The sequence below is a fragment of the Coturnix japonica genome, chromosome Z (genome assembly GCF_054131305.1).
Source record: "Coturnix japonica strain WE chromosome Z, WE-NBRP24, whole genome shotgun sequence".
Lineage (NCBI taxonomy): Eukaryota > Metazoa > Chordata > Aves > Galliformes > Phasianidae > Coturnix > Coturnix japonica.
The window spans coordinates 35,212,950-35,230,654 of NC_140702.1; the positions used below are offsets into that span (position 1 = coordinate 35,212,950).

Here is a 17,705-nt window from a genome sequence, read left to right on the forward strand (position 1 = left end):
TTCATGTAATGTTAATTTTTGTTTCTTTTGCTATCTCCTTTAGGTTGAAGGTTTCTCATTAAACAAATTAACTAATTTCCATCTTAAAGAAGTTAAGAATGATGTTGTGGTTTGGGAATATAACCCTGTTGACAGTGCTGATTTGCCACAAGAAACTTCCCCTAAAAGGGACAAGGTGTGAAACATTTAACATTCATTCTGTAGTTGAGTAGTAGTTTTTACTGCTCTTGGGGAAAAAAAAAATCCTTGGTTTTGCTTTGATTTTGGTGTTGCAAAGCCATAAGAGGAAATGGAAGATTACATGATTGCTTCATGCAAAGCTTGCTATGCTTGTCACTTGGTACTCAGGAGCTGATAGGTATTACTTTAAGTCTCATTGATAAAGCCCTGGGTTTTTATCTGTTGAGGGAGAAAATATAGACTTTATAGGCTTTAAAGCAACTTTATTTCAGAAATAAGTCAAGCGTATGATTGTATTTCCTCTTTGCTTTGAAAAATTCTTACATGTCCTTTATTTCAGAACTGCTCTGCAGCCTCTAGTGTTATTCTGTAATAACATGTTGCAGCAGTTAGCAATAAAATTCAGAATCTGTAATCTATTTTTGTTGTGTAAGATTTTCTGCTGTTTTCTTTGAAATTCATGAGTTATAACACAGACACTTACAAAGTCAGTCATTGACACTATTCAACTATTGCTACAGTCTTTTATTTTGATGTCTTGTAGTTAGAGCTTACAATATCTCTTCTTTTTTTTTGCATGTGTTGTTGCAATTGCTGTATTACAGGAGCAGTTATAAATTTTGTAATATTACTTTACAGATGGCATATGAAGAAATCAAACTATACGCCGCTGTTTGCAGATGCATGTTCTAGATAAGCAGTTTTTTTGTTTTTTGTTTTGCTATATGAATAGCTATATATGCATTAAATGTTAAGGCATTTTTGGTGTTGTTTTTTTCTCTGTAATTGGCAGGTTCCCTTAGTATTTGATTCAGTACAGAAATGTTCAGCACCTATAGGGCAGCTATGGGTAGAACTGCTTCGTTTCTATGCCTTGGAGTTCAATATGGCTGATTTGGTTATTAGCATACGGCTGAAAGAAACAGTGTCACGTGAATTGAAGGACTGGCCTAAAAAGCGCATAGCTGTGGAAGGTACGTTATATCAACAGACTTCAAAGAACAGTTACCATTAACTTTCCAAGGTATTTGCTGTTGAGATAAAGTGCAATAACTTTGAGTTTTTTTAGCTTTGAGCTGTTATTTCCAGCAGTGTTGTGGAATGTTTTTTGGTTTTTTTTTTAAAAAAAATCAGCTTGGGGCAGTCTTTCCTTGTTAATAGAAGTAATGTAGATTATGTAGATGGTTTTTAAAAATTAAAATAAATTGTCTTCAGTACTGTTCATACATTTATGTTCCCAGATGTTCTAATGTAACTAACAATAGTATATTTGAATCTTTTAAAGTATCGAAGTTTTTTTTTTTTAAAGTTAACTTCTGCACTGTTTGTTCTTTTTTTTTTTTTCCTACTAGACCCATATTCAGTCAAAAGGAACGTTGCAAGAACTCTGAACAGCCAGCTAATGTATGAATATATTCTCCACTGCCTGAGAGCAACTTACAAGTATTTTGCTTTGCCTCACAGAAAACCTGTGAAATTGATAAAAGAGCCCCTTCCAAATGTCAATGAGGAGAAATCCCTAAAGCTGGACAGTGGAAATGATACTGTAAAGCCTGACAATTCTGAGTTGCAAAACGTCAGTGGTAGAATTAACACAGCAGTAGTGAAAGATAATGTAATTAAAACTACAGATATTCCTCAAGTACATGGAACTTTTCCTTCAAAGTTGTGTGATGGCTCAGAAAGTGTGACAGAAGAAGAACTGGCTGATGATATAAGTCATTTGGGAATTGCTCAAGAAGATTCAGACTGCATAGTTGAAGAGGTGATTTCTGGAGATAATGAGGGCTTTAAGCCAAGTTGTGAAGAGATGGAGAGCGGAAATGAAGAGGAGGAGGAAGAGGAAGAACAAGAGCAAGAAAGAAGATGGAATAATATCTTGTCTGCTGATCAGAGAATAGATGAAGACAGTGATGGTGGAGATCTCCTTGTAACAATGACAGATCATGATATAGAGACATGCAGTACTTCAGACTTGGAAGGTTTTCAAAATGCAGCACTTATAGAGAGTGATGAGTTTGGCTTAGAGTGCGCAGGTGTAATGGGTAACAAGATTGATGTTGATGAGGAGAGTACTGAAGGTACTGATGAACTGGATGAATCCCCTCAAAAATGTATTCATTTGACAAAGAATCAACTACCTGAAGTGATTAACTCAGAGGAGGAAGAAGAGGAGGAAGAACTGAGTCTTCTGAACCAGGCAGCATGTGGTGGTATCCTAACAGCCAAAGGTGAACTAGACAGTACGTACCCTGGATCTGGAGATGAGAATGCCCTATCTGAGGAAGAGGATGATTTATTCATCACCAATAGATTTGTAGAAAATCGTTTCAAAGACAACGTGCATGGATCTCCGAGGATCAATTTTAGTCAAGAGGATCTTACTGAGAAGGGAGATCTTTGTGAAGAGAACACAGTGACAGAGAAGTGTTCCGAATCTGAACTCTTTTATGAATTTAGTAAACAAGCTTTTACAAAAGGCAAGGTAAGCAAACTTTAGCAGAACGTGCTCATGTTGTTTGTTTTCTGATCAGTTATTTGAAAGTACTGCTCAAATTCATTAAGGGGCTATGCTATTTAAAACAAATTTTGCTTTTTGTTCACGCAGTCTCCTACAATAGTTTGTAGCTTATGCAAACGGGAAGGTCACTTAAAACGAGATTGTCCAGAAGACTTCAAGAAAATTGAGCTCGACCCACTGCCACCACTGACACCCAAATTTTCAGCTATTCTAGACCAAGTCTGTGTCCAGTGTTACCGTAAGTTTTTCTCCTTCACTTATCATTGTGGGGAAGAGAAAAGAAAAGCAACTGCAAAGAGCAATGAAATAACTAGAGGCTATTATTATAAAGGTGACTATTTTATTTGCTGCACTGGCTACTGTATGACTACACTTTATAAGATTTGTAAGACTATAGTAGGACTGTGTCTAGAGTTTATATATATATATATTGTTATATATATATATATATATATATAGTTATATATAGTTATATATATATATATATAGTTATATATATTGAGAAATAAAAAATGTTTAGGCTTGCCTCTGTGGCAGTGGCTTTTTGACTGCTAGTTTAGGAATCTTAATATAAATCTAAGTGTTTTTTGGTGGAGTGTTTTGACTGATTCTTTTACATTAAAAATTCAAGTAACAATTCTCAACAAGACTTCAGTGTTCTTGAAAAACTGGAACTGGAATGTTTTATAATACTTTTTCACTTTTGTTCTTTTCAGAGTGACCCAACTTTCTTCCTTTCTCTCTCGCCATTTCTGACCAGACAAAATGCATTATTTGTGTAATTAATATTTTTCTTTGAACAGGTATTTCCCTTCTACTTCATCCTTGTTATCTTTCCTTCACATTTGAATCTTTTCCTGCTTTTTCTCTTCCCCCTTGCTGTGCTCCCCTCCCTTTTTCATTTGAATCTTTGTTGTTGGCTCTTTTTATAGATCAGTTTACCTTAACTGTTTGTTTATTCATTTTTAAAGAGGATTTTGCTCCAAATATTGTAGAGGATCAGGCTCGGGAACATATACGACAAAACCTGGAAAACTTCATTAGACAGGAATTCCCAGGTAATTAAGCTCTTTCTTTATATTCATGCTTTGATGCATTCATACTTGAGTGTTTTCCAAGAAAATGTGTAATGTCAGCATAATAAACATTTTAGTTCTTAGCATTTAATCTGTATTGTTGTTTATTATATATCTTCTGTTACGATGGTCATATTATTAACACATCTTAATGTCTCAGTCTTGTGTATGATGCCCTGTACTTCCTTCCGGTTGATGTGAATTTTACTTCTATTAACAAAGAAGAAAGACTTGAAAACTACATTGGTTGTGTGGTTTGTTTGCTTAAAGAGTGAAAGAAAAACAACAGGTTCCCCACAGATTTTATTTTAGCCCTTCTGTGACTTTATCATGTTTACAATGCATCTGTACAAAGGAACAAAGACAAGTTAAAGAGAAAATAGAAGCAGCAGAAGGACAGCTTCAGGATACCTGTTTTAGCTTTCATTACCAGGCTTCTTATTATATCTGGTCCCTATCGCTCCAAAAAAGAAAAAAAAGAAGGAAAGCTTTTTTGTTTTAAAGAATTCTGGTAGGGGTCTTGATTCCAAGTTCAAAGAACAATATTTTAGTTTATATGCATGTTTATGTTTTTTTTCATCACTTTTTTTTTATTTTATGCTTACTTAGACATGGAAAACTTGGTAATGCCTCAAAATCTGTCCGTCTGTCTGTATATATGTGCACTTGCATACATATATTAGTCTGTATGTGTGCATATATGTACTTAAATTTCTGATAGAGACAAATACATTTGATCCATATTGTTCCTGCTACAGATTATTGGGTTTGAAATATTTTAAATTCTGTCTTCTCAGATCCTGGCTGATTGAAACTGTGGATTCTTTTATCTGTAGAGCTTGGGCTTCAGTTCACAGTAACATTCAGATGTGCCTTATCTAGAAGATCTGTTGTAGAAAGTAATCCTATTTTAATCAGATTTCAGTCCAGGCCTGAATGCTGATAATTTAACTGTGGGAGCACCAAATTTGTTTCTGGATCTGTCAGACTCCTCATTTCAGCTAATAACAGCAGAGATCATTTTGAGTTTGATAGGAACTGAGTTTTGAAGTACCTTAAAAACCAGCACTGTTTCCATGCCTGTATTAAAAAGCGTGTGGTGGTTTCAAGCTATTGTTTGACAACATACCTTTGTTTGACAACATACCTATATTTGTATATGTAATATGTAGTATTCATAATTCAGAGTGTTTGACACAAAAAAAAAACCCTATCACATCTCTTACAGGAACAAAGCTGAATTTGTTTGGTTCTTCAAAAAACGGCTTTGGTTTCAAACAAAGTGACCTTGACATCTGTATGACGATGGATGGGTTGGAAACTGCTGAGGTGGTTTGACAAGAATTTTTTTTCCCATTGAATGCAAACTTTGTGCTGTATGTGTGTTGTAGCCTTATGAAGGCTTTTCAGATAGAGGAATACACAAGTAGGTGCAATGAAAGGAGGTGGTCTTACCTTTTTTTTGTTATTGATCTCTGTGTGAGTTTAAGAACTTTCAAGTCCTGGTAGACAGTTTTCTTCTCAATTAGGGTGCTAGCATAATTTCTAGTATTAGCTGTGCAAATAAATAATGTTTTTTGTAGCACGAACAACAATGAATGGGAAACAGTAGAAAAGGAAATTTTCATGTATAAAACAAAACTTTTAACAAGCCTGCGTTGAGGTACTGTCTGTCTAGTGTTGAGGTTGTAAGTGCTATTTTGAAACAATTTCTGATATACATCTAATTGTTTTAGATAAAGCTCAGTTATGCAACTTTAACCATAAGTGGCAATCAATAAAAGATTTGTTTTAAACACTTGTAGCAGATTTTGAGTTTTGACTTTTTCTTGCTGTCTTAGGGACTTGATTGCATCAGGATTATTGAAGATTTAGCAAAAGTTCTCAAGAAACAGTCAGGTAACTCTTAAACACTGAAATAAATTATCCTGCTTTTTACTTTAGTTGATATGTGACAACTTCAGGCCCTGCAGATGGAAAATCGTGAAATTGTTGCATGAACTTAATATTGATAACTAAGGGAATATGTTGTGGACATTTGTATTTATTTGTATATGTAGGTTTCTAAGTTATAATGTTAGAAGACTGCATCTGAATTGGGCAGATAGTACATTCATAACCTTAATGTGTAAAAATGAGCTTTTAGGTGAAGTTTGAGGCTTCATATTAGTAGCTATATTGTATTTGTGTATTTAGTGTCTAGTAAGGTAATGCTGAGAAGTACCTTAATACAAGCTTGCAACAGTCTTGCTTAATCTACAAGAAAAAACAGTTTGACAGTGCTTGTTTTGGTTTATCTCACGTGACTAACATAAAAAAAGTGAACTGTAAACAACCTTGTAAGTTTATTTTGCTGTTACATTTAGACTAAACTTTGTTTTATTAGAGGGGAGGGCATACCTATATTTGTATACGTAATATGTAGTATTCATAATTCAGAGTGTTTGACAAATGCTCGAAGTCATTTAATAATGACGTATTACTGATACAGTTTTTGTATTTTATTGTGTAGCATTCTTACTACAGCTTGGGGTTACTCGTAGAGTGTTCCATACTGTTATAACTCTAATACAGACATTTGGTTATGAAATATTTCCTCCTAGGTCTACGAAATGTCTTGCCTATAACAACTGCTAAAGTCCCAATTGTGAAATTTTTCCATGTCAGAAGTGGTCTTGAAGTAGACATCAGTTTATATAACACTCTGGTAAGGTTATCTGTTTTTTAACAATAAAAAATGTGGAGCTGCTCCTTGAGGATGAAATAATTGCTTTGTCTAGATTCCAGTTCTACTCCAGTTTTAGATTTCCGAGCACAAATGCCTTATTTTTTATTGGGCACAGTCAAGACTTTAGTGTTATTAAATCTGCAAGACAATGTAGTAGTTCTTCAGTAATGGTAAGTGATAATGTTTAATTCTTTCTGTGAATCAGACAAAATAATGTAACTCCAGCTTTCCCATCCCTCAATTCCCATCACAACTCAGCTTTTGAGATTTGGGATAGTAATATAGAATCCAGCTTGCCTGAACTGGAAAACAACACAATTTAGAAAAAAGTCATTGGCCAAATATTTAAAAAACAAGTCTCATTTTCTTAATTGTTTGTTTGTTTGTTTGTTTCCTAATGTTTTGAACATCAGTAGCCAGTTCATCAGTATCAAAGGAAAGTAAGTTTTAGAGACAAGCATTAAGCTTTTTGAAGTTTCTGTATGAGTCTGAGGTGAGCTCAAGTAGAGAAGGATACCTCAACTACAAAATCTAAAAAGCTATTGCTTTAAAAGTGTGTACTTAAAGTGTTGCATCCACATGGGTAATTTGATAGCTCTAACTTTTCTGGAATGAAATCTCTTAATTCAAGAATTAACCCCCTACCAAATATTTTGAAAATGCAATAATAGATTAATACTTCACTTTCTGAAGTATTGTTCTGTGAATTCTGCTTTATAGCTACTTCGAGAAGCATGAGTTGTTTGTTAGCCTTTTAACAGAGTAGTAGGTGATCACCTCATTGTTGAATGTTTCCTTTCTCAATATATATTTTACTATGCAGGGCTTAATTGTTGATCTCACAGCTCTGCAGTCTGTTAACTCAAACTCAGTAAATAAATTAAAAGTGAAGACGTATGCATGTGTACTTGTGATCTCTGAGTCTACAGTGCTCTGAGTCACTTGTTGTCTTCTTTTGACTAAAAAATTTTGTGTGTTTTCAGCTCATTCTCTCAACTTCTTCAGACCTCCTATATTTTATACAGGGATTTCTTATTTTCATAGGCTTTGCATAATACAAGACTTCTTTCATCATATGCTGCCATCGATCCTCGAGTGAAATACCTGTGCTACACTATGAAAGTTTTTACAAAGGTGAACTTATTTCAGACATTCAAGTAGTCAGTAGTACCTGCACCATGAGGTGATAATCATAAAAAATGTAATTTGTGTTTCAGTGTAATTTGTGTTTCAGTGTAATTTGTGTTTCAGTGTAATTTGTGTTTCAGTGTAATTTGTGTTTCAGTGTAATTTGTGTTTCAGTGTAATTTGTGTTTCAGTGTAATTTGTGTTTCAGTGTAATTTGTGTTTCAGTGTAATTTGTGTTTCAGTGTAATTTGTGTTTCAGTGTAATCTGTGTTTCAGTGTAATCTGTGTTTCAGTGTAATCTGTGTTTCAGTGTAATCTGTGTTTCAGTGTAATCTGTGTTTCAGTGTAATTTGTGTTTCAGTGTAATTTGTGTTTCAGTGTAATTTGTGTTTCTTTTTGTAGATGTGTGACATTGGAGATGCATCTCGGGGTAGCCTTTCTTCTTATGCATATACTCTTATGGTGCTCTATTTTCTTCAACAGAGAAATCCACCTGTCATCCCTGTTCTTCAAGAGGTACAGTATATCAATAAAGAAATCAATAACTGTACAGTATTGATCAGAAGAATGTGGTTAGTCTTAAAGGCTCTTCTATTGAATTTAATACTATGTTTTCAGATCTACAAAGAACCAAAAAAGCCTGAAATTTTAGTTGATGGTTGGAACGTTTATTTCTTTGATAAGATAGAAGAATTGGTGAGTAATGGTAAAATGGTTATACCTCTGCAAATGAAAAAGAATTGGTTTTAAGAAATGTCCTCAGATATGTTGATTGAACACAGTAGTGGAACTGAAGTAGCTATTGCTTTAAAAATCCAAATGTGAAGTTTTAAGAACGTGGTTCAATTCAATTCAGCAATGCGAAGATCTGTGCATTTAAAAACAGACAAACAAACAAAAAAAACCACTCCTCTGCATAACCTGAGAAGAATTAGTTTTAAAATAAATTGCTTTAGGATGTTAATGATGATTAATCTCTATGTGCATCACAATACTGAGTAGAGAATTCCTTTTAAATATAATTACGTTTATGGCCATAGTTGGTCAAACCTATTGAATAATCTTGAATTAAATGAGCATTTACAGTGAATTAAGAAAGGCAAAACCTGATGTTAGAAGTATTGATTCCCCAGTCTTGTTAAAGTTTAAAGTCACAATATTATAAAATCAATAACTGTTTAGAAATAAGGTATCCTGGAGTAACTGGATTGCGTTGGAGGTGAAAGTTATTAAGTTATTTTCCCTAGTGTAAGTATAGGAAATAAACATATTTCTGTCATTTTCAGCCAGTTATTTGGCCTGACTGTGGCAAAAACACTGAATCTGTAGGGCAGCTCTGGCTGGGACTTCTTCGTTTTTACACAGAAGAATTTGATTTCAAAGAGCATGTCATCTGCATTAGGAGAAAGAACCTGCTTACAACTTTCAAGAAGCAGTGGACCTCCAAATACATTGTTATTGAAGGTAAAATCATATAATGTACATCCATGTATGAAATGTCTTTAATGTCAACGTGAAAAACTTGGTCATTCTGTGTTGGCTTACTCAGTTTTCTATTAGTAGATTATAAGTTGCTATTTTATCATGTTTTGAGACATCATAACCTTCCCATTCAGTTTCAGTGAAGCTAAAAATTACTCTCTTTTTTTTCCCACCTGCAAAAAAGCTGCAAAGCAGAAATCATACTTGTGAGATTTTCCCACTAATACTAAGGTTAGCAGAGTTCATATTTGAATGACCAGTTTAATGCTGTTTAATGCTAAGATCTCTATAAGGAAAATCCAGTGATAAGTTCTAGAAGTGTTCCATAGGTCATTTACTGGCCCATGTGACTTTCACAGGAAGAACTTCTACTGTCTGGCCCTGTGTACAACTTAAGCATATTTGTTTATAGAACCACAGAATATTCTGAATTGGAAGGGGCCTACAAGGGTCATGGAGCTCAGTTCCTGGCTCTGGGTAGGACCATCCATAATTCAAACCCTATTTCTGAGAGTGTTCTCCATACACTTCTTGAACCTAGTTCTGGCAGGTTGGGGCTATGACCATTGCCCTGAGGAGCAGATTCCACAGTTTGACCACCCTTTGGTGAAGAAGATATTCCTTATCCCCAGCCTGACCTTCCCCTGATGCAGTTCCATGCCATTTTGTCAGTTCTGGTTGCTGTCACCATGGAGAAGAGATCATCATCTGCCCCTCTGCTTCCCTCATGAGGAAGCTGTAGGTCACAATGAGGCCTCACTTTTATCTCTTCTTCTCTAGACTGAAGAATCGAAGGGACTTTTGTCGCTTCTCGTACACCTTGCCCACCAGACCCTTCATCACCTTTATCCTTCTGACGTTCCCTTATAGGTTTATATCCTTATATTGTGGTGCACAATCCTGCACACAGTGCTTGAGGTGATACTGCAAAATTAAAGAGCAGAGTGGAGCAATTCATTCCCTCGACTGTCAATCTATACTGTGCCTAATGTGCTTTGGGCTACTTCATTCACTTTTCATCTGCACTAATGTGATCCTTTGTCCCTGAAGTTAATTTATTTTTCAGAAATTCACAAACCATTTAATTTTGGTGTATTAATTCTGTGCTTAAAATAGTTGTCTTGGGTTGTTTGTGTTGTATGTGTGGATAAATGTGTATGTAAATATTTCAGTCATGTCTCTAATGCTTTCCATACAGACCCCTTTGATTTGAATCACAATCTTGGAGCTGGTTTATCAAGAAAAAGTAAGTTTCTTGTTGGAAAAACTTGGGTACGAAGTGATAATTCTTGCTTTGCTGGCTAGTCTGATGCTCACATGATGTTTTCTCTTTTTTTGTGTGTTTCTCTAGTGACAAATTTTATAATGAAAGCTTTTATAAATGGCAGAAGAGTATTTGGTACTCCTGTAAAAATATTTCCTAAGGAATATCCATCAAAAATGGTAAGCTGCTTCTAAGGGCAATATATGCATGTTCTTCATTGTGTGACTTACCACTTTCAAGAGTATGGTTATGGTTTCTTAAGGCTTTTCTTAATTTCAGCAGAGCTCTAATAGATCCTTAAACTGTTATTACTGAGTACTGCTTTCATACTGTTTGCGTATAAATTGTGGGAGCATACAGAATGCTAATCAGGGGAGATATTCATTGTTGTAGGCTTATAGACAGTTCAGCCCTCATCAAAAACACTTAGGGTTCTTTAAGACTTGTTTATGAAAGAATCTGCAAACCTGGTAGTCAGCAGGCTGCCTGTGAGGAGGAGGAAGCAGATGACAGTTTTATTTTGTGAGGTCTTTGAGGACTGTCCATAAGCAAAATTTCAACACCTTACTCAGTGTATGAATTTGCAATTTATATGCATCTTTTTTTTTTTTTTTCAGGAGTACTTCTTTGATCCAGAGGTATTGACAGAAGGAGAATTGGCACCAAATGATAGATGCTGCAGAATTTGTGGTAAAATTGGCCATTTCATGAAAGACTGTCCCATGAGAAGAAAGTGAGTACAGTTATGGGAACTCTGTGACATATTTCCTTAGAAGGAGGATTAGAATAGCAATGCTAAAGCTGTGAGTTCACAGCTATATTCCATACAGCATTCCATAGAGCAGAAATCAATGGAATTTTGCATTTATGAAAATAAATGGTATAAGACCATTATGATGTTTTTTACAGTCCTTTGTCCAGCCATTGCAATAGGAGATGCTGCTTGTGACAGGTACACTAGCTAGCTGTCTTCTGGGGATCTCTTGCATTCCCATACCATCCCAGTTGCTAAATAAAAAATGCTTGAGTGCATGCCTGCTCTGGCAGTATTTGTTTGTGAACTGGAGTTTTGTATGATTTTACCTTTTTTTCAGTTGTGTTGAATGTGATTCTCTTGTTTTCCTTAACAGTCTTCTATGGTGATCAGTCCCAGAGGTATGCTGATTGCTGTGTAAAGTAGTACTTTGTTTTATCTGTTTTAAACCAGACTCAATTTTAATTTCATAAGCATTTCATAGGGGGATTTAGTGAGTCATGATAATGCCTTGATGAGATTTTTAAGTCACAATTTTGTTCACCTCGTAGCTTCTAGACATATTAATGTCTGTGCCCTTTTTGCTCTTTCATTTTACCTGCCTTTCTCTGTATTTTCTGTAACTATACTGCTTCCTTCTTAAAAGTATTCACATCAGGCCAACACAAAGTACATGGATGGAGGCATGACATGGTTTTACATAGCACACAAAAAAGGTCCCTTCTATATTGTTGTTAATATTTTATCTGATTATACCAATATTCTGGTAGACTTCTTGGCTATTACTGTTAGTCAGGTTTTCTTGTTTTCTTGTTTTCTTGTTTGTGTTGGAGTGGGATTTTTTTGTTTTTGTTTTTGAGAATTCTTTAAATTTTTTCCAAGATATTTTTCCTTATGTCTGATTGCCAGCTTTCATTCGTATATTGTGTAGACGACATGGTTTAGATTATTTTTGCCAGAATGCATTATTTACAGTTTATCTCTGTTGAAGCTCATCTGCCATCATTTTGTCAGTTTATTCATTTTTGTGAGTTTCTTCAGGTTTCTTGCCATTAGTGCTGCATCCGACTGAGCAAAGGAGCCTGTTATCATAATCAGACACTGATTGTTCATTCTCTGGTTCATGAGTAGACAAGTAAAATAAAACCAGTTCAATAATGGCACCTAGGTCCTCACTGATACACCTCTAAGTCACTCTGAATGCTAGAAGCTTCTTCCTTTATACGTGCTTTGTAGAGAGAGTGAATATACACCACTTTGGAAGGAAGGTAGATTTCTCCTGGAATGGTACAAGAAGTAGAATGAAAGATCTGTTTTTATCTGTTAGCATTTAATTTGGTGTCTTTTTTCCTTCTGATGTCTTTGCAGCTCCAGCACCAAGATCTTCACATTGATGCATTTGTATTTTAGAGAAAAAAGTAATTAGAATTTCAGCTGCATTGTAATCTAATTGTAAAGTTAAATTATTAGTATTTATTATATCAGCATAGGACTGTTTCTTAAAAGAGTCAAAAGCATTCAGCTTCATTTAACCCGCTGAAGAAATATTTGGAGTCTACTTATTGTCTATATGCAGTGTTTGTGTTTCTGTCTTTTATGTATACAAAGCATATTAACTTTGCAGACTTCTCTTGCAGACTAAGGCGACGACGTGATTATGAAGACAGCAAAAACCAGAGGTACACAGAAAACAAAGAGAAAAGCAAAGAGGACAAAGAAATCCAGAACAGAACAGCAGAAAAAGAAAGCTCTGTCAGGGAGGGGAAAATGCATCAATTTACACCTCAGAAGAGCAAAGTAGCAAGGGGAATAGTGGAAACTGGAAAAGAAAAGTCTCCCAGGCAATCAACAGAGAAGTGGAAGCGACCAGAAGACAGAGAGTTAAAAGAAAAACGTTGTTTTATCTGTGGAAGAGAAGGTCACATTAAAAAGGAATGCCCACAGTATAAAGTAACTGCAGGTATGAAACCAGTCAAGCTGAGTACTTCAAGAACTTCTAGTTACAAGGTTCACTAATGGGTAAAGATTTTTCCTTTGAATGGTGCTCACGTAAATACTGACTGACTTTCTAAAAATAGAGTCAGACATGATCAGTTTTCCCTTATTTTCACCAATCTCTCAAAACTGTTCTGACCTCAGAATTGCGGTTTCTCTTAGCAGGTTAGGTGGTAGCTATAGAAAGTGTAGAGTGTCTACTCTGTTGCAGTCGCTTCTGTAGTCTTCACTACTTAAATTTGCTAATGTTTCAAATTACAGTTTCTATTTCAGCACAAGGGAATAGCAGTAAATAGCAGTCTGTAGATCCCTCCCATCATGTAAAATAGACCTCCTTCATAAGGACCCCAAGGTCACTAAAAGTTAATAGTTCAGATAAAATATTTTGAATGGGAAGAAATAAAGAATGTCCTTCCTAACGCAGTAATTAGGTAGATAAAATGTCTTATTTTTCTTGGAGTCATGTTGCAACTTTGAGTTAAATAAAATTAAAAAAACACATAAAACTTAAAAAATAGCCTAAAACATAGAACTTGACTGACACACTTGAAGAAAACAGTGAACTGCTAAGCAGTATCTAAGTCGTCCTTCACATTAAACAGATCTCTAGTCACCTTTTTGTAAGAAAATCACTCTAATATAAAGTAAACTTCTTGGCATGGTGCATGGTACTTTCAGCTAGCTTGCAAAGGAACATCATATTGCAGTTTTCCCCTAAGTAAATGCAGAAGCATTGATATACATACTATAGAAAAACAACAACAAAAAAAACACTCTACCGTTTGCTCATTACTTGACAAAGTAATAAAATACAGGAATCCATTGCATACACAGTTTCAGATCATTTCTTCTCTACTGGAAAATTGTTCCTTCTGGCTTAGATAAGGAAACTGTCTTAATCAGGTATATTTGGTAGGATGAGGCATAAGATTGTGCTACCAGAGTACTGGATGTGGTAAGAAAATGGTTGTACATGTGCTCAGAATTTTAAGGATATTTGCGAGTGTTCTTAATGACTACTTACAGAATTTTGTGGATGAAAAAGGTGTTTATAAAGTGAAGCCACATTTTATTAGGTTTCTAACAGTTTGAAGATGCATGTCAAGTCTAAACTTAACTTTTGAGTTTATCTTTGAGCAGTTTGCAAACATTACATTTGCTGTTATACTGAGTTTGCTGAGTTGAAAAGGAGTATACCTGACTGTGTTATAGTCCCTGATGGGATTTATGGGTATTTTGGGAATTAATATATTTGTAGAAAAGGAGAATTGATCTAGGATCGACTTTATCTTTTTTGCTTGTCTAGTGCCTGTTCTATAGATCTATATAGAACATAATTCTGTAGTTCTATATATACAGTTCTATAGTTCTCTGGACCCATAGAATATAGCACACAAAAACTTATGGTGCTATAAACACTTTGTGGGACTTTGGTCAATTCACTTAACCCAGTATCATTGTTCACTTTCTGAAGGCTCCAGTTTTAATTAGTGTCTTAAGTTCTCTGTGCTGTGAAGGCAGAATGCAAGTATCTTTGTAGTTTTTGTATCTTAGGATACCTGAGATGTAAAGTAGTTTCAAGATAGTAAGTCTTTGCTATATTATGACTTTTTCAGGAGGTTCAAAACCAGAAACTTTGTGTGGATCCCCTCTACCTCCAGCTGCCAAACATGCTGGTCGATTAAATCAGGTAAACATTAAGTGTTCTTTTTCCCAGATCTCTTTAAATATTCTGAGACCCTTGTAAAGGAACTTAAAAATAGCTTTACTTAAACTTTCAAGGTGAACGTGCATTTGTGTAATTCAGTTTTTTAGGTTCATCAGTCTGTATGTGTTGTTTATAGGGAATGCTTCCACATGAAGAAAAAAAGAAACAAAAAGGAAAAGTACTTTTGAGTCCCCAGTCAGGTTTGTGTCTCTTAATGTCAACTCAGAAATTCAATGTAAAAGCATGCATTTTCAACTTACTTTCTCAATTAAATCAATCCTTACGGAAACTCTGCCTAATTTGTTGAACACAGCAGCAGTCTGAACAGGTTGCTAGATAATCTGAAGCCACTCAATTTTTTTATATATGTTTTTTTTTTTTTAAGCCGGAAAGGTACATGTTTTCAGTTGTGTTTTGGGAACGAAACTTACAAGGCATGTCAATTCTGTCAGCCATTTGTTCCTTAACTCTGATAGATTTATTTTGCAGAAGGATATGATGTTTTATCAGTCTCTCTGTTCTCTTCCTCTGTTTTGGCATACATGGGTCAACATGTGGAGCACTTTCTTGTGAGGCTTCCTCAGAATAATTGTGTAGAATTCCACACGATCAGCTTACTTAAGTGAGACAATGAAAGCACATCCTTTGTCTGAGCTGCCAAAATGGGAGAGTTAAAATTACACTTACAAGTAGCAGACAGATGATGACATAAATGCCTTTGTATATACACTTTCTGGATCAGAGGTGTTTTGTGCACTGTGTTAGATGCATGGTTGCCACTGCAGCTTCCTTACAGAAATTTCACACATTTAACTTCTTTACTGGCACAATGAAGATTTTTCAACTGACTTTTTTTTTTTTTTTTTTTTTTAATTTACTTTGAGTTTTGTGTGCAACTGCAAACCTTTTAGCAGCTTGAGTTTTTCCATCAAATACATAAAATGTCTTCTGAGACATCTAAAGGGAGATTTGAGAAGTCTTTGCCAACTGCTATTCAGTATCTCTTTAGGTTTTCAGTTTTGTGTGGGGTGGGGAAAAAGTTATTGCAAGGCTGGGGGAATTAAAACACAAAGCAGTTTGTCTCCAGACATTTAGTTGAAAAGAAAAGTTATCTTTTTTATATTCTAATGTTTCCTGCTGTCCTGATATTATAAAGTTGATCTGTGTGTGCTTTTCTTGTAGTTTGACTTAACCGTAATTTCTTCCTGATTGTTTCAGTTAATTGGTTTCTTTGTTTCTGTTTTTTGTGTTGTTGGTGGTTACTGGGATGGTTTTTTGTGTGTCTGTTGGTATTCTTTGGTTAGTTAGGGATTTTTTGAAACCTTTAACCTTTTAAAGTGTGATGCTTTTTTTTCCCTCCTGATATCAGGCAGCCTTTCCAATAGATATATGACTCAGGGAAAAGCCTCGCAGAAGAGGACCCAGCAAGAATCGTGAGGGATGTGAAGCACTGTTAAATTGCAATTTAGATGCAATTTACTTCATTCACTTAAAAACTTACCTTGGCTAAAGCATCTGGATTCACAGGACAGCAGCATAAACAACCTTCAACTTAAAATACCCATATTTCTTTAACCTTACTTTAGATTGCTAATAAAGGATTTTAATATGGTGTCATACCATAGACCTCTTGCTCCTAAGTAGATTGTCTGAGCATTTTAATAGAAAGCCATGATGTTTTGTATTTGTTTACTAGATAAACCATATAGATGAATGCAGGTACTGAAAATGGACCAAGGTTTTGTCATTCAGCCTGACCATTTTAAAATGCACTAAAATTGTGTGCAAGCCAAATAAATGTATTTTCTTCAAAACATGATTTTTTGAAGGAGCAAATATTATTTATATATGTTGATTGTTACTGAATCTTTGTGCAAAAGTGTTTGAAATGCTTGTAGACTGTGCTTGCAAACAGGCTTTTGTGGTGTTTTATTTTCCCCATGTAGAGGACTGAAATCACAGACACTAGTAAGCATATGTTAAACTGTCTCTGCAGTAAAGCAGAGTGAGTACCAGTGAGATTTTTTAGTTTTTAGCCCCTTATTTGATTTTGTGACATTTAATTTGCTGCTGTGCTTGTGTACAAGGGAGGAGAAGGGGGAGGGGAAAAAAAAAAAAAAAAGAAAAAAAAAAGAAAAAGGAAAAAAAATAGAAAAAGAAGAAAAATAAAAATAAAAAAGACAACTAAGAAACAGGTCAGTCCTGTTTGATGCTGCTAAGAATCTTTTTCATTACCTTGGGGATACAGACATAACTGCTTTATGGAATAGAGAAATGCTATATGGCATCTGGGGAAAACGCATGTGCATTTTCATAAAATGTGAATGGGATCCTTGGACCAGCCAAGAATTTAAGTAGGTTTATCAACTTGAGCTTTACTTGAAGTCCTTCCAGAGCTGGTAGTGTACTCTCTGTCTAGTTCGGGAGATAATTACATGGTAAAATTGAAACCACTGTTATTTATGACTTTGAAATAAGTAAATAAAGTCAAAATCCAGACTTACGTTTCTGTATTTCTTCTTAAGTTGTGGCTTTCAGTATTCCAGACTTAAATGTGGAATTAATTGTTAATTTATTGGAATATCTGTGTCATGGTTTGAAAGAAAAATCCACCTGCGTCTGTAACAGGGGCCGTGGGCCCCACAGGGGCCCTAGGCCAAAAGGAAAAAAGTTAATTAGGAAAAGAAAACAGCGGCAATGATCTAAGGAGGCACACTTATTTACTAATACTATATCGAAATACAGGATAACACAATATAATACAATATAATTGAAAATTGAGCTAACGAATCAAGCAAAATAGGAGAGAGAATGAGTCCCGTAACCGAGAGGCCTACTGTGAAATCTAGGCGAGACGGCTGAAGGCTCC

The 17,705-nt window shown here is 35.1% G+C and overlaps 1 protein-coding gene across 16 annotated transcripts in view; it reads left to right on the forward strand.

Annotated features, from left to right (window-relative positions):
• TUT7 (terminal uridylyl transferase 7) overlaps nt 1-17,339 on the forward strand; it is a 33,343-nt gene extending 16,004 nt beyond the window's left edge. For 9 of the 16 annotated variants that reach the window (XM_085529116.1, XM_085529115.1, XM_085529117.1 and 6 more), the window contains 19 exons: nt 44-175; nt 974-1,154; nt 1,533-2,665; nt 2,789-2,939; nt 3,673-3,759; nt 5,006-5,106; nt 5,619-5,676; nt 6,381-6,484; nt 7,550-7,639; nt 8,036-8,149; nt 8,252-8,329; nt 8,920-9,097; nt 10,314-10,361; nt 10,467-10,558; nt 10,997-11,112; nt 12,771-13,093; nt 14,745-14,818; nt 14,973-15,036; nt 16,206-17,339. In XM_085529116.1, the coding sequence (XP_085385242.1) occupies nt 44-175; nt 974-1,154; nt 1,533-2,665; nt 2,789-2,939; nt 3,673-3,759; nt 5,006-5,106; nt 5,619-5,676; nt 6,381-6,484; nt 7,550-7,639; nt 8,036-8,149; nt 8,252-8,329; nt 8,920-9,097; nt 10,314-10,361; nt 10,467-10,558; nt 10,997-11,112; nt 12,771-13,093; nt 14,745-14,818; nt 14,973-15,036; nt 16,206-16,273 (3,192 nt within the window). In that variant the 3' untranslated portion in view covers nt 16,274-17,339. Of the gene's footprint in view, nt 1-43; nt 176-973; nt 1,155-1,532; nt 2,666-2,788; nt 2,940-3,417; nt 3,505-3,672; nt 3,760-5,005; nt 5,107-5,618; nt 5,677-6,380; nt 6,485-7,549; nt 7,689-8,035; nt 8,150-8,251; nt 8,330-8,919; nt 9,098-10,313; nt 10,362-10,466; nt 10,559-10,996; nt 11,113-11,509; nt 11,535-12,770; nt 13,094-14,744; nt 14,819-14,972; nt 15,037-16,205 lie in introns of those variants that run through there. The other 7 variants (XR_014939463.1, XR_014939465.1, XR_014939464.1 and 4 more) reach the window with 7 other exon arrangements.
• Nucleotides 17,340-17,705: the final 366 nt, after the last annotated feature.